A 17,088-nucleotide genomic window follows, 5' to 3' on the forward strand; every position below is an offset into this window, starting at 1 on the left:
ACCATGTAGAAATTCTCAGAATCAGAGTAGATAAATTTAAATAAGTACTTGGGTGGTGACTAAAGAAAATGATTTATAAATGCTTCATTTAACATAGGTGTTTCTCCCATTTAATGACAACCTCCGCTTGTTTTATAACAATTTATGCTTGATTTAAAAATCCTATCATCTTTAACATCAAGAAATTGTTTTTTTTAATTTATATTATGTGTGTTATCTTTATATCAATTATGGGACTAATGTAATGTTTGATTATAAACCAGTAAACTATGTCTACAATTGGTAACTTTATCTTACTTTTGAAAAATTTGCAACATGAAATGACATTTAGCCTATAACAGTGTTTTTAAGGATTAAAAACTTTCTAGCATAGTAATTAAAAAAAGATGTACAAATTGGTCATAGGTCACAGAAAAAAAGTAATGTAATTAATTTTAATTATTTAACTATATAGAACATACAGAAATCTAAAATTACAACCTCAAGTACAAGTCCAATTTATTGCCATTTTTCTTGTATTCTATAGGATTTTAAGAATCAATTAGTTATCTGGATGGAATTTCAGAATATCTTAATGTTTAAAAGATTTTAAGCCAGGCGGTGGTGGTGCACGCCTTTAATCCCAGCACTTGGGAGGCAGAGGCAGGCGGATCTCTGTGAGTTCGAGGCCAATCTGGTCTACAGAGCTAGTTCCAGGACAGGCTCCAAAGCCACAGAAAAACCCTGTCTCAAAAAACAAAACAAAACAAAACAAAAAAAAGTAAAAAGATTTTAATAACTTATGTAGAGAGAATGTCCTTCATTTCTTGATTAGGTACTAATTTTAGAACCAACATTTTTCCAATTCCAATATTTAAATACTTAATATAAAATAATACTTAAAGCACATTCCTAGCTGGGTGGTGTGTCACTTGCCTTTCATCCCAGCACTCCGGAGGCAAAAGCAGGCAGATCTCTCTGAGTTTAGGGCCAGCCTGCTCCACAGAATGAGTTCCAGGACATGATCCAAAGTTACAGAGAAATACTGTCTCAAAAAAAAAAAAAGAAAAAAAACCAACAAAACAACAACAAACAAACAAAGAAAACCAAAACACATTTCTGGGGATTTTTCTAGCAAACTTGTATCATTTAGTTAACACTTTGTATCAGAATAAGTTTATGACTTAAGTATTTGAATGTGTTTGACACTTTCATTTTTGTGTGTGTTTTCTTTAGATAAGAAATGTTGAAACCAATCAATGCTTAGACAACATGGGCCGCAAAGAAAATGAGAAAGTGGGTATATTCAACTGCCATGGCATGGGAGGTAACCAGGTACACAGTCTTTTGCTTTAGCTCCTTATTTAGGTGTACAAGAGAAAGGTTACTATTAAGATAATCAGCATCTGCCCTGGTTTACATGCCAATAATAAGTGAATGGTCATTCCAATCAACAACTAAGTATGCCTATCTCATTGTCCAGCTATCTTAAAACAGCAATGCAGAATTCAGTGGAAAAGGTTAAAACTTAAAATAAACCTACATTGAATGAAGACAATCAGAATACTTGAGCATCTCATTTTATCACGAATTATTTAAATTCCTGTGCTTTGATTTGCTATTAACTGCATAAGAAAACAATGATTTTACAATTGCAGTGTTCCCTGTGGTGATTATTCTGTATTTTGTTCTGTTAATTATTATGTATATAAGAAATTCTAAGAGTTATTGAATTTCAATAAAATTTGAATGTGTATGGTCAGCACTGGAGCAGACTGAAATCTAGGATGGATTTCCTGAGTGGCAATCCAATTAATTATCAGAAACCTACCAGAGAACAAGGAGGAACTTTACCTTCACCTTGAGCACTGGAAAGTTTCTCTGGGAGAGACATCAAGAGTCCACTTGTTTGTGAGTACCTGTACTGTAGCGTCCTGATGCGTTACCTTAGGAAGCCAACTTTAGTTTTCCTGGAAATGATAATCACAACACTGAACCTGAAACAGCAAATAGTCAGTAAGCAAGCTGTCTACAGAAGCTGATGTAGAACAAGAAGTTCTGTGTCAGTGGTAACATTTGTGGGCCAAGTGAATTGAGGTTGCAACAGCCATTCTGTCTATCATGTGTCAATGTCTATCCAGTGCAGTGGAATGTGGGAGTTTGCTTCACAGAAAGCTTGCATGATACACTCAAAAATGTGAAAAGGAACTTTCTCCCTTAAAAACAAAACAAAAACATTAAAACCCTAATTAGTGTGTTTCAAAGTTTCAGTTCTAGTAAGAAGATACTTAAATTCAAGTTCCTAGTTTATTGCATTTGGAAGATAATGTAAAAACAATTTATGAAAAATTACTGTTAAAAACTGTACAAAGACTCCTGTTATTCTATCATCTCTTCCTTATAAACTTAATGACAAATAGAAATCAAGCCAATATAGGTATACTTACATAAGTACTTAGTAACGTTTATAAACGTACATATATACTTATTTCAGAATCTTTTAATCTACAAAGCAATCAATACAAATAACTAAGTAATTCTTGATTACTTACAAAATAAAGAAAAAAATTAATTTTTCATATTAAGTCACATGATTCATAATCCAACTAAGGTAGCATGGTGCATACAGAATGCTCAGTTCATTTTGGCCTGATGAGATTGTCTTCATCATTATTCCATTATTCCAGTTATGTTCTCAAATATCTCCCTTTCAAAGTGAAAAACAGTTGGCATTACATAACCAGTTGCGATCACCCATAAAAATATGTACTTCCTAGTGTTATTGTTTAGACAGGGAAGATTGTATTCACATATTTAGAAAAAAAATATGTGTGTATATTTATGTATGTTTATGTGTAGACATATACATAATATACACATATACACAAAAATGTATGTAATAACATTTAAAGAAGAAGGAGGACATGAATTTGAAAGAGCAAGGGGAGATATACGAGAGGACTTGGAGGGAGGAAAATATGAGAGAAAATGATGTAATAAATTATAATATCAAAAAATAATTTAATAATTTGAAAAACAAAGTATCATTCGGAGACTTACGTTAAAAGCAAGAGAAATATGCCCTTATCCTTTAGTATTGCTCAGTTTTCAGAAATTTTTCTTTTATTCTAAAAACTGGATAGTATAAAACAGTTAAACCATATATAAACCTCTATGGTGATGATTTTTTTATGATGATGGTTTTTGAATTGATGAAATTCAGTATTTCTAAGTTATTTAATTTTTCAGTTCCTTACTTTCAGAAAAGAGCATATTTAGGATGTTATTCTGATTTATCCTTTCTGTTTTCCTGTTTTATTGTTTTATGTTGCTATGGAAACAACATCAATTTTTTATAGTTATCTACTTGTGAATTTTTACAAGTAACCTCCAGCCAATAGAGATATTCATACTCTCCATCCTGCTTTATACATAAGTCATAACAAACCCCAATATTTTCACTTCTATGGAGTTTCCTTAGTGGTTTGTTTTTAATAGGTCTCCTGTAGCCCAGGCAGGCCTTGCTCTTCTTACATAACTGACATTGGCCTTGACATCTTGGTCTTCCTGCCTTCATCTCTTTTGTGATGGTAATACAGGCTTGACCCACCATAAACCATGTTCACTTAGCTGCATTTCTTAAACAAGTCATTTGTTTGTGGATAAGGATATGTTAGCTATACCACTTTTCTCAATAATTTTGATGATTGAACTATTTTACACTAACTTTAAGTTATTGTACAAAATAATAGGATTGCATTGATGTTTTTAATTATTTGCGCATTAAAACCTATACTTTGCTGTTATTTGTATGCCCACTGTCCTCTGCCACAACTCTCCTACACTGACTAGTCCCATTTCTACTCTTAATACCTTACTTTAATTTCATGTTTTTTTAACTTCCTCTGAAGTTTCTTGCTCCCTCCTTCTTCTTTTAGAACTCTTTCCACCATTAGTAGATGCCATTTTAATTCATGTCGTAGACTCACACACATGCATAAGGCATGTATAAATTTAAACCACATATTACACATGAAAGAAAATCTGCAGTATTTGACATTATGAGTTTGAAGTATTTTGCTGCTCATAAAGATCTTCAGTTCCATCTTCCTTCAAATAACATAATTTCATTCTGCTTTACAGGTAAATAAGAAATTTATTGTACATATGTACCACACTTCCTTTAGTGATAAATCTACTGGTGGTATCTAGCTGGTTCTATACCATAGCTTTTGAGAGTAGCGCAGCAGCAAACATGCTTGCACCAATATGTCTTTGGAATGGTGACTTGGACTCCGTTGAATTTATACCCAGGAGTATTATAGCTAGATCATAGGGTAAATTTTCTTTTAAAAATATTTTTGGTGAATCACCATATTCATTTCTATAATGACTGCACATGTTCTTTCTATTGCTGAGAAGAGACACCATAACCATGGCAACCCTTATAAAGGAAAACATTTAATTGAGGGGGAAGCTTACCGTTTCAGAGATTCAGTCTATTATCATCATAGCGGGACATGGTGGAGTGCAGGCAGACGATGGACTGTAGAGTTCGCTGAAAGATCTACATTTTGCAGGCAATAGTAACTAAACTGAGCTACTGGCTATGGCTTGATCATATCTGAGACCTTGAGCATATCCCCAAAGTGACACACTCCAACAAGGCCACAACTTTTAATAGTGAGATTCCTTCTGAAGCCGACTGTCACCCATATTCAAAGGGTCTTATGCAGGTTTCCAACCTGTCAGTCTGAAGTCAGTGAGCCTTGGAGAGGCAGAGTATCGAGCACTGCAGGTCCTGGGAACTTCATGCTGTTGTTGAGCATATCTCTGCTTGTTGCTCTTGTGATCCCCATGTCCTCATAATCTATGAATTGTGTGAAAACTCACAGGGGTTTTCTAAGTTCTGCCTGGACAATATTACTGGTACTCATAGTAATAGTGATTAACTTTTTCCAAGTGTTGTTGCTGAAGCAGGTTGATGATTCAGCCCCCCTTAGAAAGAATTCATACAGGTAGATTGGTAGTAAGGTTAGGTTAACATGTCTTTGTTAATGGCTTTGGGATATAAAATCTTGGGGAACAATATAAAGTTTAGAAAGGCAGTTTTTAAATTGTTGAGCCAGGGACTTGTTGAGGTCAGGGGAAACAAACAACCACCTCGCAATTGCTGACTGACAAACCTTTCTTCCCAGAACTGGCTGGTGATCTAAGGTTGTGACTAATTCCTTGTACCCATTTCTGCCCTCAGCTTCCTGATATGGTTTAATAAAAAATAAACTGTTGATGAGTGGGTATATACCCTGAAGTTTTAAAATAGAAATGGCTGACTTTTTCATATATAAAAAATTAGATTTATGTTTCTTTTTAAGATTTTTATACGATTTCCTGCTGAGATAAATAATAAAAAATGATTGATCCTTTCTTTTTTAACAACAAAATGCAGCCTGACAGTAAAAGAACCGGCTGAGAAAAACACCTTGCTTGCTTACACTTCTTTAATGCATAGCAAGTTGCTTAGCAATGAATGTATTTGGGTCTTTATAATAATGTGATTTTCATCTTTAAAATGTAAAATGTTTAATCATATAAGGAAAATTAATATGTAAAATGTTTAATCATCTGAGGAAAATGAGAAATATGTTGTTTTTGCTTGTATTCATTACAAAAATTTACTTGAAAAATAGAATGTAGCCACATTGTAATTTTTATATTGCTTGAGTACATAATCTGTAAGTGAGAAACAAAACGAGAAAGAAGGGAAACACAAGGGTGGAAGAACAGAACAGATAAAGAACAGAATAGGAGCAACCGGCAGAAAAATAAACTGAAGAATCAAGTTTTAGACCTCAGATACAAAGATCACTTGTGTGTCTGGGCATCTGTTCTAGTGGTTTCCTATCCACATCTCCTCTCCAGTTTCTCTGGACTGCTGAAAGCTGGTCCTTACAGAAACATTCTACTGTATTATTTTCTTATAACCCATCAAATGAACTTCAGTTTTAGCTGTCCTACCTCATATTTTCCCTCTTCTCTTCCTCTCTCATTTGATCCGCCTGTTCCCATATCCCCATATCCCCACATCCATTGCTAACTATCTCTTCTCTTTTCTTTCCCCCTAGGGTGATACAATCCTCCATTTTAGTCCCTTATTCTATATTTAACCTCTGTGCTTATATGTGTTGTAGTCTGCTTTTGAAAGCTTAACAGCCAGCATCTACATATAAGCAAATACTATACTCTCTTTTTGGATCTGGGTTAACTTACCCAGAATGATTTTTTTCTTTTTCTTTTTCTTTTTTTGTTTAAACAATTTCTGCCTCCTCCCTGCCTCCCATTTCCCTCCTCCTCCTCCTTGATTTTTTCAAGGCCAGTCATTTATCTACAAACTTCATTATTTCATTTTTAATGGCTTAGTAATATTCCATTGTGTAAACATACCATGTTTTCTTTACCCATTTATTTGTTGACAGATATCTATTATATTTCCAAGTTTCTGGCTATCACAAATAGAATAGCAATGAATGTGGTTGAACAAATGTTTCTGTATTAGGATATAGAGTCTTGGTATATGCCCAAGAGTGGTAGAGCTGGGTATTGAGGTAGATTAGTTTCTATATTTCTGATGAACCACCACACTGATTTCCATAGTAGCTGTAGATGTTTACACGCCTAACAGCAATGGATGAGAGTTTCCTTTACTCCCTGTCATTGTCAAATGTCATTTGTTTTATTATCTTGACAACTCTGATGGGTGTAAGAAGAAATCTCAAAGTTTTGATTTGCATTTCCCTGATGATAAAGAATATTAGTCATTTCATTAACATTTTACCTTATGACTTTTTTGGTAGGAAGCTTACAGATCTTTGTTATATTCTTCAATAACCGTATATTTGATATATGTGTATATATAACATATATTACATATATATTAAACTGTACATGTAGTTTAACTTTCATGTCCTTCATTTCATTACTTTACTTATTTTTTTCTTTTATTATTGAGAAAAAAAATTTCCGCCTCCTCCCGTCCTCCCACTCCTCTCCCCCTCCCCCCACTCCTCTCCCTCTCCCTCTCAAGTCTGAAGAGCAGTCAGGGTTCCCTGCCCTGTGGAAAGTCCAAAGTCCTCCCCCCTCCCTTCACCTAGGAAGGTGAACATCCAAACTGGCTAGGCTCCCACAAAGCCAGAACACAAAGAAGGATCAAAACCCAGTGCCTTTGTACTTGGCTTCTCAGCAGCCATCATTGTCCGCCATATTCAGAGAGTCCGGTTTTATCCCCTGCTTTTTCAGTCACAGTCCAGCTGGCCTTGGTGAGCTCACAATAGATCAGCCCCACTGTCTCCGTCGGTGGGTGCACCCCTCTTGGTACTGACTTCCTTGCTCAACTTCTCCCTCCTTCTGCTCCTCATTGGGACTTTGGGAGCTCAGTCCAGTGCTCCAGTGTGGGTCTCTGTCTCTATCTCCATCCATCGCCAGATGAAGGTTCTATGGTGATATGCAAAATATTCATCAGTATGGCTATAGGATAGGATCATTTCAGATTCCCTATCTTCAGCTGCCCCAGGAACTAATTGGTTACCTTGCCTTGGGCACCTGGAAGCCCCTCTAGGTCCAAGTCTCTTCCCAACCTTAAGATGGCTACCTTAATTAAGATATGTGCTTCCCTGCTCCCCTATCCAACCTTCCTTTATCCCAATCATCCCGTTGTCCCAAGTTCTCCCCATCCTACCTTTCTCACTTTTCTCTCCCCATCTCCCCTTACCACCCTCCCACCCACCCTTAAGATCCCGATTTTTTGCCTGGCAATATTGTCTACTTCCACCACGCAGGAGGATAGCTATATGTTTTTCTTTGGGTTCACCTTCTTATTTAGCTTCTTTAGGATATCAAATTATAGACTCACTGACCTTTATTTAAGGCTAGAAACCAATTATGAGTGAGTACAACCCATGTTCATCTTTTTGGGTCTGGGTTACCTCACTCAAGATAGTATTTTCTATTTCCATCCATTTGCATGCAAAATTTGAGAAGTCATTGTTTTTTACCACTGAGTAGTACTCTAATGTGTTATATATTCCACACTTTCTTCATCCATTCTTCCATTGAAGGACATCTAGGTTGTTTCCAGGTTTTGGCTATTATAAATAATGCTGCTATGAATATCGTTGAACAAATGCCCTTGTCATATGATCGGGCATCACTTGGGTATATTCCCAAGAGTGGTATTGCTGGGTCCAGGGGTAGGTTGATCCCGAATTTCCTGAGAAACCGAAACACTGCTTTCCAAAGTGGTTTGCACAAGTTTGCCTTCCCACCAGCAATGGATGAGGGAACCCCTTCCTCCACAACCCCTCCAGCAGAGGCTATCATTGGTGTTTTTGATTTTAGCCAATCTGACAGGTGTAAGATGATATCTCAAAGTTGTTTTGATTTGCATTTCCCTGATCGCTAAGGAGGTTGAGCATGACCTTAAGTGTCTTTTGGCTATTTGAACTTCTTCTGTTGAGAATTCTCTGTTCCGATCAGTGCCCCATTTTTTAATTGGGTTGATTAGCCTTTTACGGTCTAGTTTCTTGATTTCTTTATATATTTTGGAGATCAGACCTTTGTCTGTTGCGGGGTTGGTGAAGATCTTCTCCCAGTCAGTGGGTTGCCTTTTTGTCTTAGTGACAGAGTCCTTTGCTTTACAGAAGCTTCTCAGTTTTAGTAGGTCCCATTTATTCAATGTTGCCCTTAATGTCTGTGCTGCTGGAGTTATACATAGGAAGCGACCGCCTGTGCCCATCTGTTGTAGGGTACCTCCCAATTTCTCTTCTATCAGGTTCAGTGTGCTCAGACTGATATTGAGGTCTTTGATCCATTTGGACTTGAGTTTTGTGCATGGTGAAAGATATGGGTCAATTTTCATTCTTCTACAGGTTGACATCCAGTTGTGCCAGCACCATTTGTTGAAGATGCTTTTTTTTCTTCCATTGTATACTTTTAGCTCCTTTATCGAAAATGAGGTGTTCATAGGTTTGTGGGTTAGAATCTGGGTCTTCTATACGATTCCATTGGTCGACTTCTCTGTTTTTATACCAATACCAAGCTGTTTTCAATATTGTAGCTCTGTAATAGAGTTTGAAGTCAGGGATGGTAATGCCTCCAGACAATCCTTTATTGTATAGGATTGTTTTGGCTATCCTGGGTTTTTTGTTTTTCCATATAAAGTTGATTATTGTTCTCTCAAGATCTGTGAAGAATTTTGATGGGACCTTGATGGGGATTGCATTGAATCTTTAAATAAATTGCCTTTGGTAAAATTGCCATTTTTACTATGTTGATCCTCCCAATCCAAGAGCAAGGGAGATCTTTCCACTTTCTGGTATCCTCTTCAATTTCTTTCTTCAATTCCTTAAAGTTCTTGTCAAATAGATCTTTCACTTCCTTGGTTAGAGTTACCCCAAGATATTTTATGCTATTTGTGGCTATCGTGAAAGGTGATGCTTCTCTGATTTCCCTCTCTGCTTCCATATCCTTTGTGTATAAGAGGGTGACTGATTTTTTGGAGTTGATCTTGTATCCTGCCACGTTACTAAAGGTGTTTATCAGCTGTAGGAGTTCTTTGGTGGAGTTTTTGGGGTCGCTTATGTACACTATCATATCATCTGCAAATAATGAAAGTTTAACCTCTTCCTTCCCAATTCGAATCCCCTTGATCCCCTTATGTTGTCTTATTGCTATTGCTAAAACTTCAAGCACTATATTGAAGAGGTATGGCGAGAGTGGACAGCTTTGTCGTGTTCCTGAGTTAAGTGGGATGGCTTTGAGTTTCTCTCCGTTTAGTTTGATGTTAGCTGTCGGTTTGCTGTAAATAGCTTTTATTATATTTAGGTATGACCCTTGTATCCCCTAATCTCTCCAAGACTTTTATCATAAAGGGATGTTGAATTTTGTCAAAAGCTTTTTCAGCATCTAATGAAATGATCATATGATTTTTTTCTTTCAGTTTATTTATATGATAGATTACATTGATAGATTTTCATATGTTGAACCAGCCCTGCATCTCTTGGATGAAGCCAACTTGATCATAATGGATAATTTTTCTAATGTGTTCTTGGATACGGTTTGCCAGTATTTTGTTGAGTATTTTTGCGTCGATGTACATGAGTGAGATTGGCCTGTAATTCTCTTTCTTGTTTGAGTCTTTGTGTGGTTTTGGTATCAGAGTGACTGTAGCTTCATAAAAGGAATTAGGTAATGACCCTTCTGTTTCTATATTGTGGAATACATTAAGGAGTATAGGTATTAGCTCTTCTTGGAAGTTCTGGTAGAATTCCGCATTGAAACCATCTGGTCCTGCGCTTTTTTTGGTAGGGAGGTTTTTGATGACAGTTTCTTATTCTTCGCGACTAACAGGTCTATTTAGATTGCTCACCTGGTCCTGGTTTAACTTTGGTATATGGTATTTATCTAAAAACGTGTCCATTTCTTTTTCATTTTCCAGTTTTGTGTTATACAGGCTTTTGTAGTAAGATCTAATGATTCTTTGAATTTCCTCTGTGTCTATGGTTATGTCCCCCTTTTCATTTCTGATCTTATTAATTTGCATATTCTCTCTGCCGTTGGATTAGTTTGGATAGGGGTTTATCAATTTTGTTGATTTTCTCTAGAAATCAGCTTTGTGTTTCATTGATTCTTTGGATTGTTTTCTGTGTTTCTATTTTGTTGATTTCCTCCCTCAGTTTGATTATTTCCAGTCTTCTACTCCTCCTAGGTGAGTCTTCTTTTTTTTTTTTTCTCGAGCTTTCAGGTGGGCTGTTAAGTCTCCAATGTGAACTTTCTCTGTTTTCTTTAAGTGGGCACTTAGTGCTATGAACTTTCCTCTTAGGACTGCTTTCATAGTGTCCCATAAGTTTGAATAGGTTGTTTCTTTATTTTCATTGAATTCAAGGAAGACTTTGATTTCTTTCTTTATTTCTTCCTTGATCCAGGTGTGGTTCATAGGTTTACTGTTGAGTTTCCATGAGTTTGTAGGCTTTCTGGGGGTAGCATTGTTGTTGAATTCTAACTTTAATCCATGGTGGTCTGATAAGATGCAGGAGGTTATGAATATTTTTTTGTAACTGTGGAAGTTTGCTTTGTTACCGAGTATGTGGTCAATTTTCGAGAAGGTTCCATGAGTTGCAGAGAAGAAGGTATATTCTTTCCTATTTGGGTGGAATGTTCTATAGATGTCTGTTAAGTCCATTTGATTCATTACCTCCAATAGTTCTCTTAATTCTCTATTAGGTTTCTGTCTGATTGACCTGTCCATTGGTGAGAGAGGTGTGTTGAAGTCTCCTACTATTTGTGTGTGCCGTTTGATGGCAGCCTTGAGTTTTAGTAATGTTTCTTTTACGTATGTGGGTGCTTTTATATTAGGGGCATAGATATTCAGCATTGAGACTTCATCCTGATGAATTGTTCCTGTTATGAGTATAAAATGTCCCTCTCTATCTTTTCTGATTGATTTAAGTTTGAAGTCAACTTTGTTAGAAATTAGTATGGCCATACCTGCTTGTTTCTTAGGTCCATTTGCTTGCTAAGCCTTTTCCCAGCCCTTTACTCTGAGTAGGTGCCTGTCTTTGTGGTTGAGGTGTGTTTCTTGTAAACAGCAGAATGTTGGATCATGTTTTCTTATCCAATCTCTTTGCCTGTGCTATTTTATAGGTAAGTTCAGTCCATTGACATTAAGTGATATTAATGACCAGTGGTTGTTAACTCCGGTCACTTTTTTAGTAGTAAAGTTTGTGTGTTTCCCTTCTTTGAGTTGTTCTGGTGAAGGTTTGAGTTATTGTGGTCATTGTTGGACTCCTTGGTTTGTGATTTTCCTTCTATTACTTTCTGTAAGGCTGGATTTGTGGCTCCGTATTGTTTAAATTTGTTTTTATCCTGGAAGATTTTGTTTTCTCCATTTATAGTGAACGAAAGCTTGGCTGGGTATAGTAGTCTGGGCTTGCATCCATGGTCTCTTAGTTTCTGAAGTACATCTATCCAGGACCTTCTGGCTTTCATGGTTTCCATGGAGAAGTCAGGTGTAATTCTGATAGGTTTACCCTTATAAGTAACTTGACCCTTTTCCTTTGCAGCTCTTAACATTCTTTCTTTATTCTGTATGTTTTGTGTTTTGATTATTATATGGCGAGGAGATGTTTTTTTTTTTTTTTGGTCCAGTCTCTTCGGTGTTCTGTATGCTTCTTGAACCTTCAAAGAAATATCTTTCTTTAGGCTGGGAAAGTTTTCTTCTAAAATTTTATTAAATATATTTTCTGGACCGTTGAGCTGTACTTCTTCTCCTTCTTCTATCCCAATTATTCTTAGGTTTGGTCTTTTTATTGTGTCCCAGATTTCCTGAATGTTTTGTGATGAGAATTTGTTGGTTTTGCTGTTTTCTTTGATCAGTGTGTTTATTTTCTCTATGGTATCTTCAGTGTCTGACATTCTTTCTTCTATCTCTTGTAATCTGTTGTTAGTACTTGTCTCTGTTGTTTCTGTTCGTTTACCCAGGTTTTCCATCTCCATCGTTCTCTCGGTTTGTGTTTTCTTCATTGCTTCCATTTCATTCTTCAAGTCTTGAACCGCTTCCCTAACCTGTTTGATTGCTTTTTCTTGTTTCTCTTGGTTTTCTTGCGTGTCTTTGAGCGATTTATTCATTTCCTCTACCTTTTTGTTTGTAATCTCTAATTGTTTATGGCAGTTTTTCACCTCCTGTTTAAGGTCCTCTATTATTTTCATATAGTTCACTTTTGAGTCGATTTCTTCTAATTCTTCTGGAGTAGGGTGTACAATTCTTCTTATTTCGGGATCCCTGAATTCTGGTGGTGTCATGTTGCCTTTCAATTGTTGGAGGAATTCTTGCATTGGTGCCTTCCCATCTCTTCCTTCAAATGGAGCCAGGAGAGGCCTGGTGTCTTGGTCCAGTCTTTCCTGTGATTGACTCTCTGGGTGTATCTCTTCAGTGTAGAAGCAGGAACCGTTCCCATCCAGGTGAATTCCGCAGCACCAAAACATGGATGCCTGGTAGTCCAATGACCCGAGGACAAAAAGGGGAACTTGGGGGGCAGGGTGGGGACGAGTAGAACACAGGACATCCTGCCGCACAGGCTGAAGGTCCATGTGCTCCCTTACCGGGGGGTCCTTGAGGCCTGCCCCTTAGGTAGGCTTTCACCGCTCTGGGTGGGTAGCCTTAGTGTAGGAGCAGAAAACTGTTCCTGAGCAAAAGACCTTGCAGAAAACGAAGACTTGGGGGGGGGGGGGGTCATGTGTAAGAAAGACAGCCCTGCAGAAGGAGCTGGGGGAGGGGGGTTTGTGCTCTCTTCCGGGACAATCTGCCCCTGGATAGCACACACTCACCAGTCCAGATGGGATTCCTCAGCAACTAAACAGGGCCGTCTGGTAGCCCAATGATCCGGGGGCAAAAGGATGAATGGAGCAGGGAGGGGCGGTATCCAGAAGAGCACAGGATGCCTGGTGCATGCACTAGCTGAAGGTGCCCGGGCTCCCTTACAGGGGACCCTGAGGCCTGCCCGGTAGGCAGGCAATCACCGCTCTGGGTGGGTAGCCTTAGTGTGGGAGCTTAAAACTGTTCTTGAGCACTGGTCCAAGCATACAGCAGGGCAGGGTTGGGGAGGGGTGCTGGGGGGTTGGGTCGTGCAAAAGAAAGACAGCCCTGCAGAAGGAGCTGGGGGTGGGGGGTTTGTGCTCTCTTCCTGGACAATCCGCCCCTGGATAGCACACACTCACCCGTCCAGATGGGATTCCTCAGCAACTCCATTCCTTTACTTATTGTGTCTTCCTTTCTACTTCTGATTTGCTTGCTAATATTTAAGAGCTTGAGATTTTATTATTTTTGAACTCTCTGATTTTTAAAAGTTTATTAAGAATTTTATTCATAAATAAAATTTGTTTCAAATTCACCCCTACTTACTTCCCACCAACTCTTCACATATCCTACAACTTTTTCTCTTAAATTCAAAATCTCACTTTTTAAAAAGCCACTATGTACACTTAGTGCTGTTAGTATGTATGTAAGTATGGGACTAACCACCAAAACATGGCTGCCTACAAGGGGCCATACCAGAAGAAAACTAATTCTCCACCTCCTAGACAATGTGAATTGCAAATAGTTTCTCAGATAGAGTTGGTACTTGGTGAGCAATTCCTCTTCCAAGGCTAGGTTTTTTGCTAGGTTGATATAATGCAGGTTTTGTGAATGCGGTGACAGCTACCATAAATTCATGTGAGCAGCAGTCATGTGTCTAGAACATAAGTTTTTCCAGCATCTTCTATTTCTTCTCATCCTTATATTCTTTCTGCTCTCCTTTCTAGCATGGTACTAGAGTCTTGGGCAGAGAGTGTGTGATATATAATATCCAGTATAGGGTTAAACACTCCACAGCCTCCTTGTCTCCATACTTTGAACAATTGTATGTCTCTATTAATTAACATATACTACAAAAACAAGCTCCCCTTATGAGGACTGAGGGCTGCACTAATCTGTGGTTATAAAGGTAAGTATTTAGTGCCAGTTTAATTCTATGTCTCTCCAGGAAAATATCTGTAGCAGATTCTCCCCGAAGGTCTTTGTTCCATCTAGCCACAAGTTCTCAGACGACTCAACAGTAGCACATAAGAGCTCTGTATTCTAAATTCAGCCTTTAATCCAATAAGAAAGTAGTTTATTATTCCTAACACATTTTTGCTACTATTACACAAATGAAAATAATTTTTCCAGGGTAGTCATTTTTATACTTCACAGCGTTCAAAGCCACATAAGACTGTTGATTGCACACACACCCCTGCAAGGAGCACGCCTTGTACTTTCCAACACTGTAAAAGCCAGTCAGTAGCCTCCCATGGCTAGAAACTGTCCCCTAAAATTGTTTTACCTGTACCTTAAAGATATGGTTAGATGTGGTTTCAGTTACATCTAATTCTAGGAAATTTTAAATTCTTTTTATTTCTTCACTTAGTTCAGGAATATATTTTTTCAGTCTCCAAGAATCTCTTAATTTTCATTTATTTGCATTCCTATTGATTTTTAGTTGTATTTTTGCTATTTTTTCTGGTAAAACAGGAAATTATATAAAGGTTATTTTTTTTAATCACTGACATTTACATTGTGACATACAGTGTAATATCTTTTAGAGGTGGCTGCATGGTACATAATATATAGTAAAAGACTATACATTATGTGTCATTAGCTATAATATTCTGTGGTTGTCGGTCTCCTTGATTTATGATGTTGATGCATTTTAATTCAAGTTTCTTCATTTAATTTAGTTTCTATGCTATACCTAGAGAACAGAGTGGTTTATAGAAATCATTGCCTCTCACAGTATCAAGAGCTATCTAAATTTTATGCCCATTAGTGTTTGTGCTACAAAATTAATAGCCCTAACAGTTGATGCATTTATATTTTCAATTATTACATCTTCATGAATAAACATTTATATTAATATGTATTTATCTTCTTCTCTTCTGCATAATTTTGCTTCAAAATCTACTTTATTATTAAATATAAGAATAGCTATGCAAGCTTGGTTTTGGCTTTCATTTGTTTGTTGCAGTCACGTCCATCTTTTCAACGTCAATGGATCTCATTTTTAAGTGAGGTCTGCTACTGTCTGTCCTGTATTGAGTGATATAAGACATTTTATGTTAAGGTTATTAGTAGCACATGTTTCCTACCCTATGATTCCTTTTGTGGTTGATTGGATAATTGTTATGTTTTTCCTCACTTCTGGGAGTCAGGGCTTCTCTTGATTACTGTGATGAATTTCTCCCTCACTCTCCTTTGGTCATCGAGTTCTGTTGTGACATATCTGTACCTAGTCATTGTGATTTTCTTTTAAAATGCTATTTAAGTATTTTCTACTTTACTTTAAGTACTTTCTACAGTGAGGGCTTGGTGCTCATAAGCTGCCAAATTGGTGATTATCTTACAATGCTCTTATCTCTATGCCAGTTTTAAAAAATAGTTTTTCTGAATATTGCAATATTGTAAGTCAAATGTTTACTTTTAGGATTTCAAACTTATTCTTCCATGCATTCTTGCCTTTATATGTTCTTGTTGGATAGATCTCATAATATCCTGATTCATTTTCCTTTAAGGTGACCTGATATGTTTTCTGTTAGAGCTTTTGATAGTTTTTCGAGTCTTTTTTACATTGTGTTTTGTTATCTTGACTGTAACATTTTCCAATATCTAAAACATTATGAACTTGGTATAATTGTTATAAATGAAAGAACTTATAGATCACTGATATAAAATATATACTAGATTACTTGGATTTTATGTATATCTTATGGAGAGAACCTAAAATCCTGGGAGCAATTCAATGAAATATCATGTCTATACTCTCTGATAGGCTGTGAAATATATGATCATTTAATTCCTGTGAATAGTCACCTTTTCACAAACTTGAGTCATTTTGTTCCTTTCCACAATCTCATTCATCATTGAAGTCTAACATAAAAACTTCTAAAGTAGTATATGTCATTCAGACCTTATTTTCTTATATTTACATAAATGTCTCATATCCTTCTTCGTAGTCCCTTCATATCCAGAGTCTTCTGTATCTTTTTTCACCCATATATTAAATATACTCCATGATTTCACTGGCTACAGCACTCATGCTATATCAGATTTCAAACCTTATTAAAGTCTTCATCAGTTTTTCACTGCTTGAGAACAAAGTTCAAATTGCTTTGAATTATACACTCAGCTAACCATTTATTCTGTTCCTGCTGGATATTAGCTTGACTAAGTATAATCTCCCAATCATTTCCTTTGCTTGGGTATCTGGATAAAAATTTCCCACTCCCTGGGCATGTGCCACATAGCTTCAAATTTTCCACAGTGTATTTGTTTTGTCCCGTTATTGTTTATCTGGTTACTCTGTGCTCTGATCACAAATTTAAAAATAATTTATTTGTCTCCTATCAGATATGCTTTTACTAATGTAATCTTGCCCTGCATCAGTCATGTTTCAGTGGATGAAGTGTAATTTAATTTGATCTCTCAGGGTTTAACATTTAACATTATTTGCACAATTTCCTTGTCTTAGAAGAGACTCTATA

At 36.8% G+C, this 17,088-nt stretch overlaps 1 protein-coding gene across 3 annotated transcripts in view; it reads left to right on the forward strand.

The window, feature by feature from the left end:
- Positions 1 to 17,088, forward strand: part of Galnt13 (polypeptide N-acetylgalactosaminyltransferase 13) — a 475,135-nt gene that overhangs the window by 426,342 nt on the left and 31,705 nt on the right. For 2 of the 3 annotated variants that reach the window (XM_041631593.1, XM_041631594.1), the window contains one exon: positions 1,216 to 1,314. The exons of the other annotated variant lie outside the window; for it this stretch is intronic. In XM_041631593.1, coding sequence (XP_041487527.1) covers positions 1,216 to 1,314 — 99 coding nt within the window. The remainder of the gene's footprint in view (positions 1 to 1,215; positions 1,315 to 17,088) is intronic. 3 annotated transcript variants of the gene reach the window in all.

This window comes from Microtus oregoni, unplaced genomic scaffold (genome assembly GCF_018167655.1).
Source record: "Microtus oregoni isolate MIOR12 unplaced genomic scaffold, Mior012 000037F_ref0000500, whole genome shotgun sequence".
In the NCBI taxonomy this organism is placed as follows: Eukaryota; Metazoa; Chordata; class Mammalia; order Rodentia; family Cricetidae; genus Microtus; species Microtus oregoni.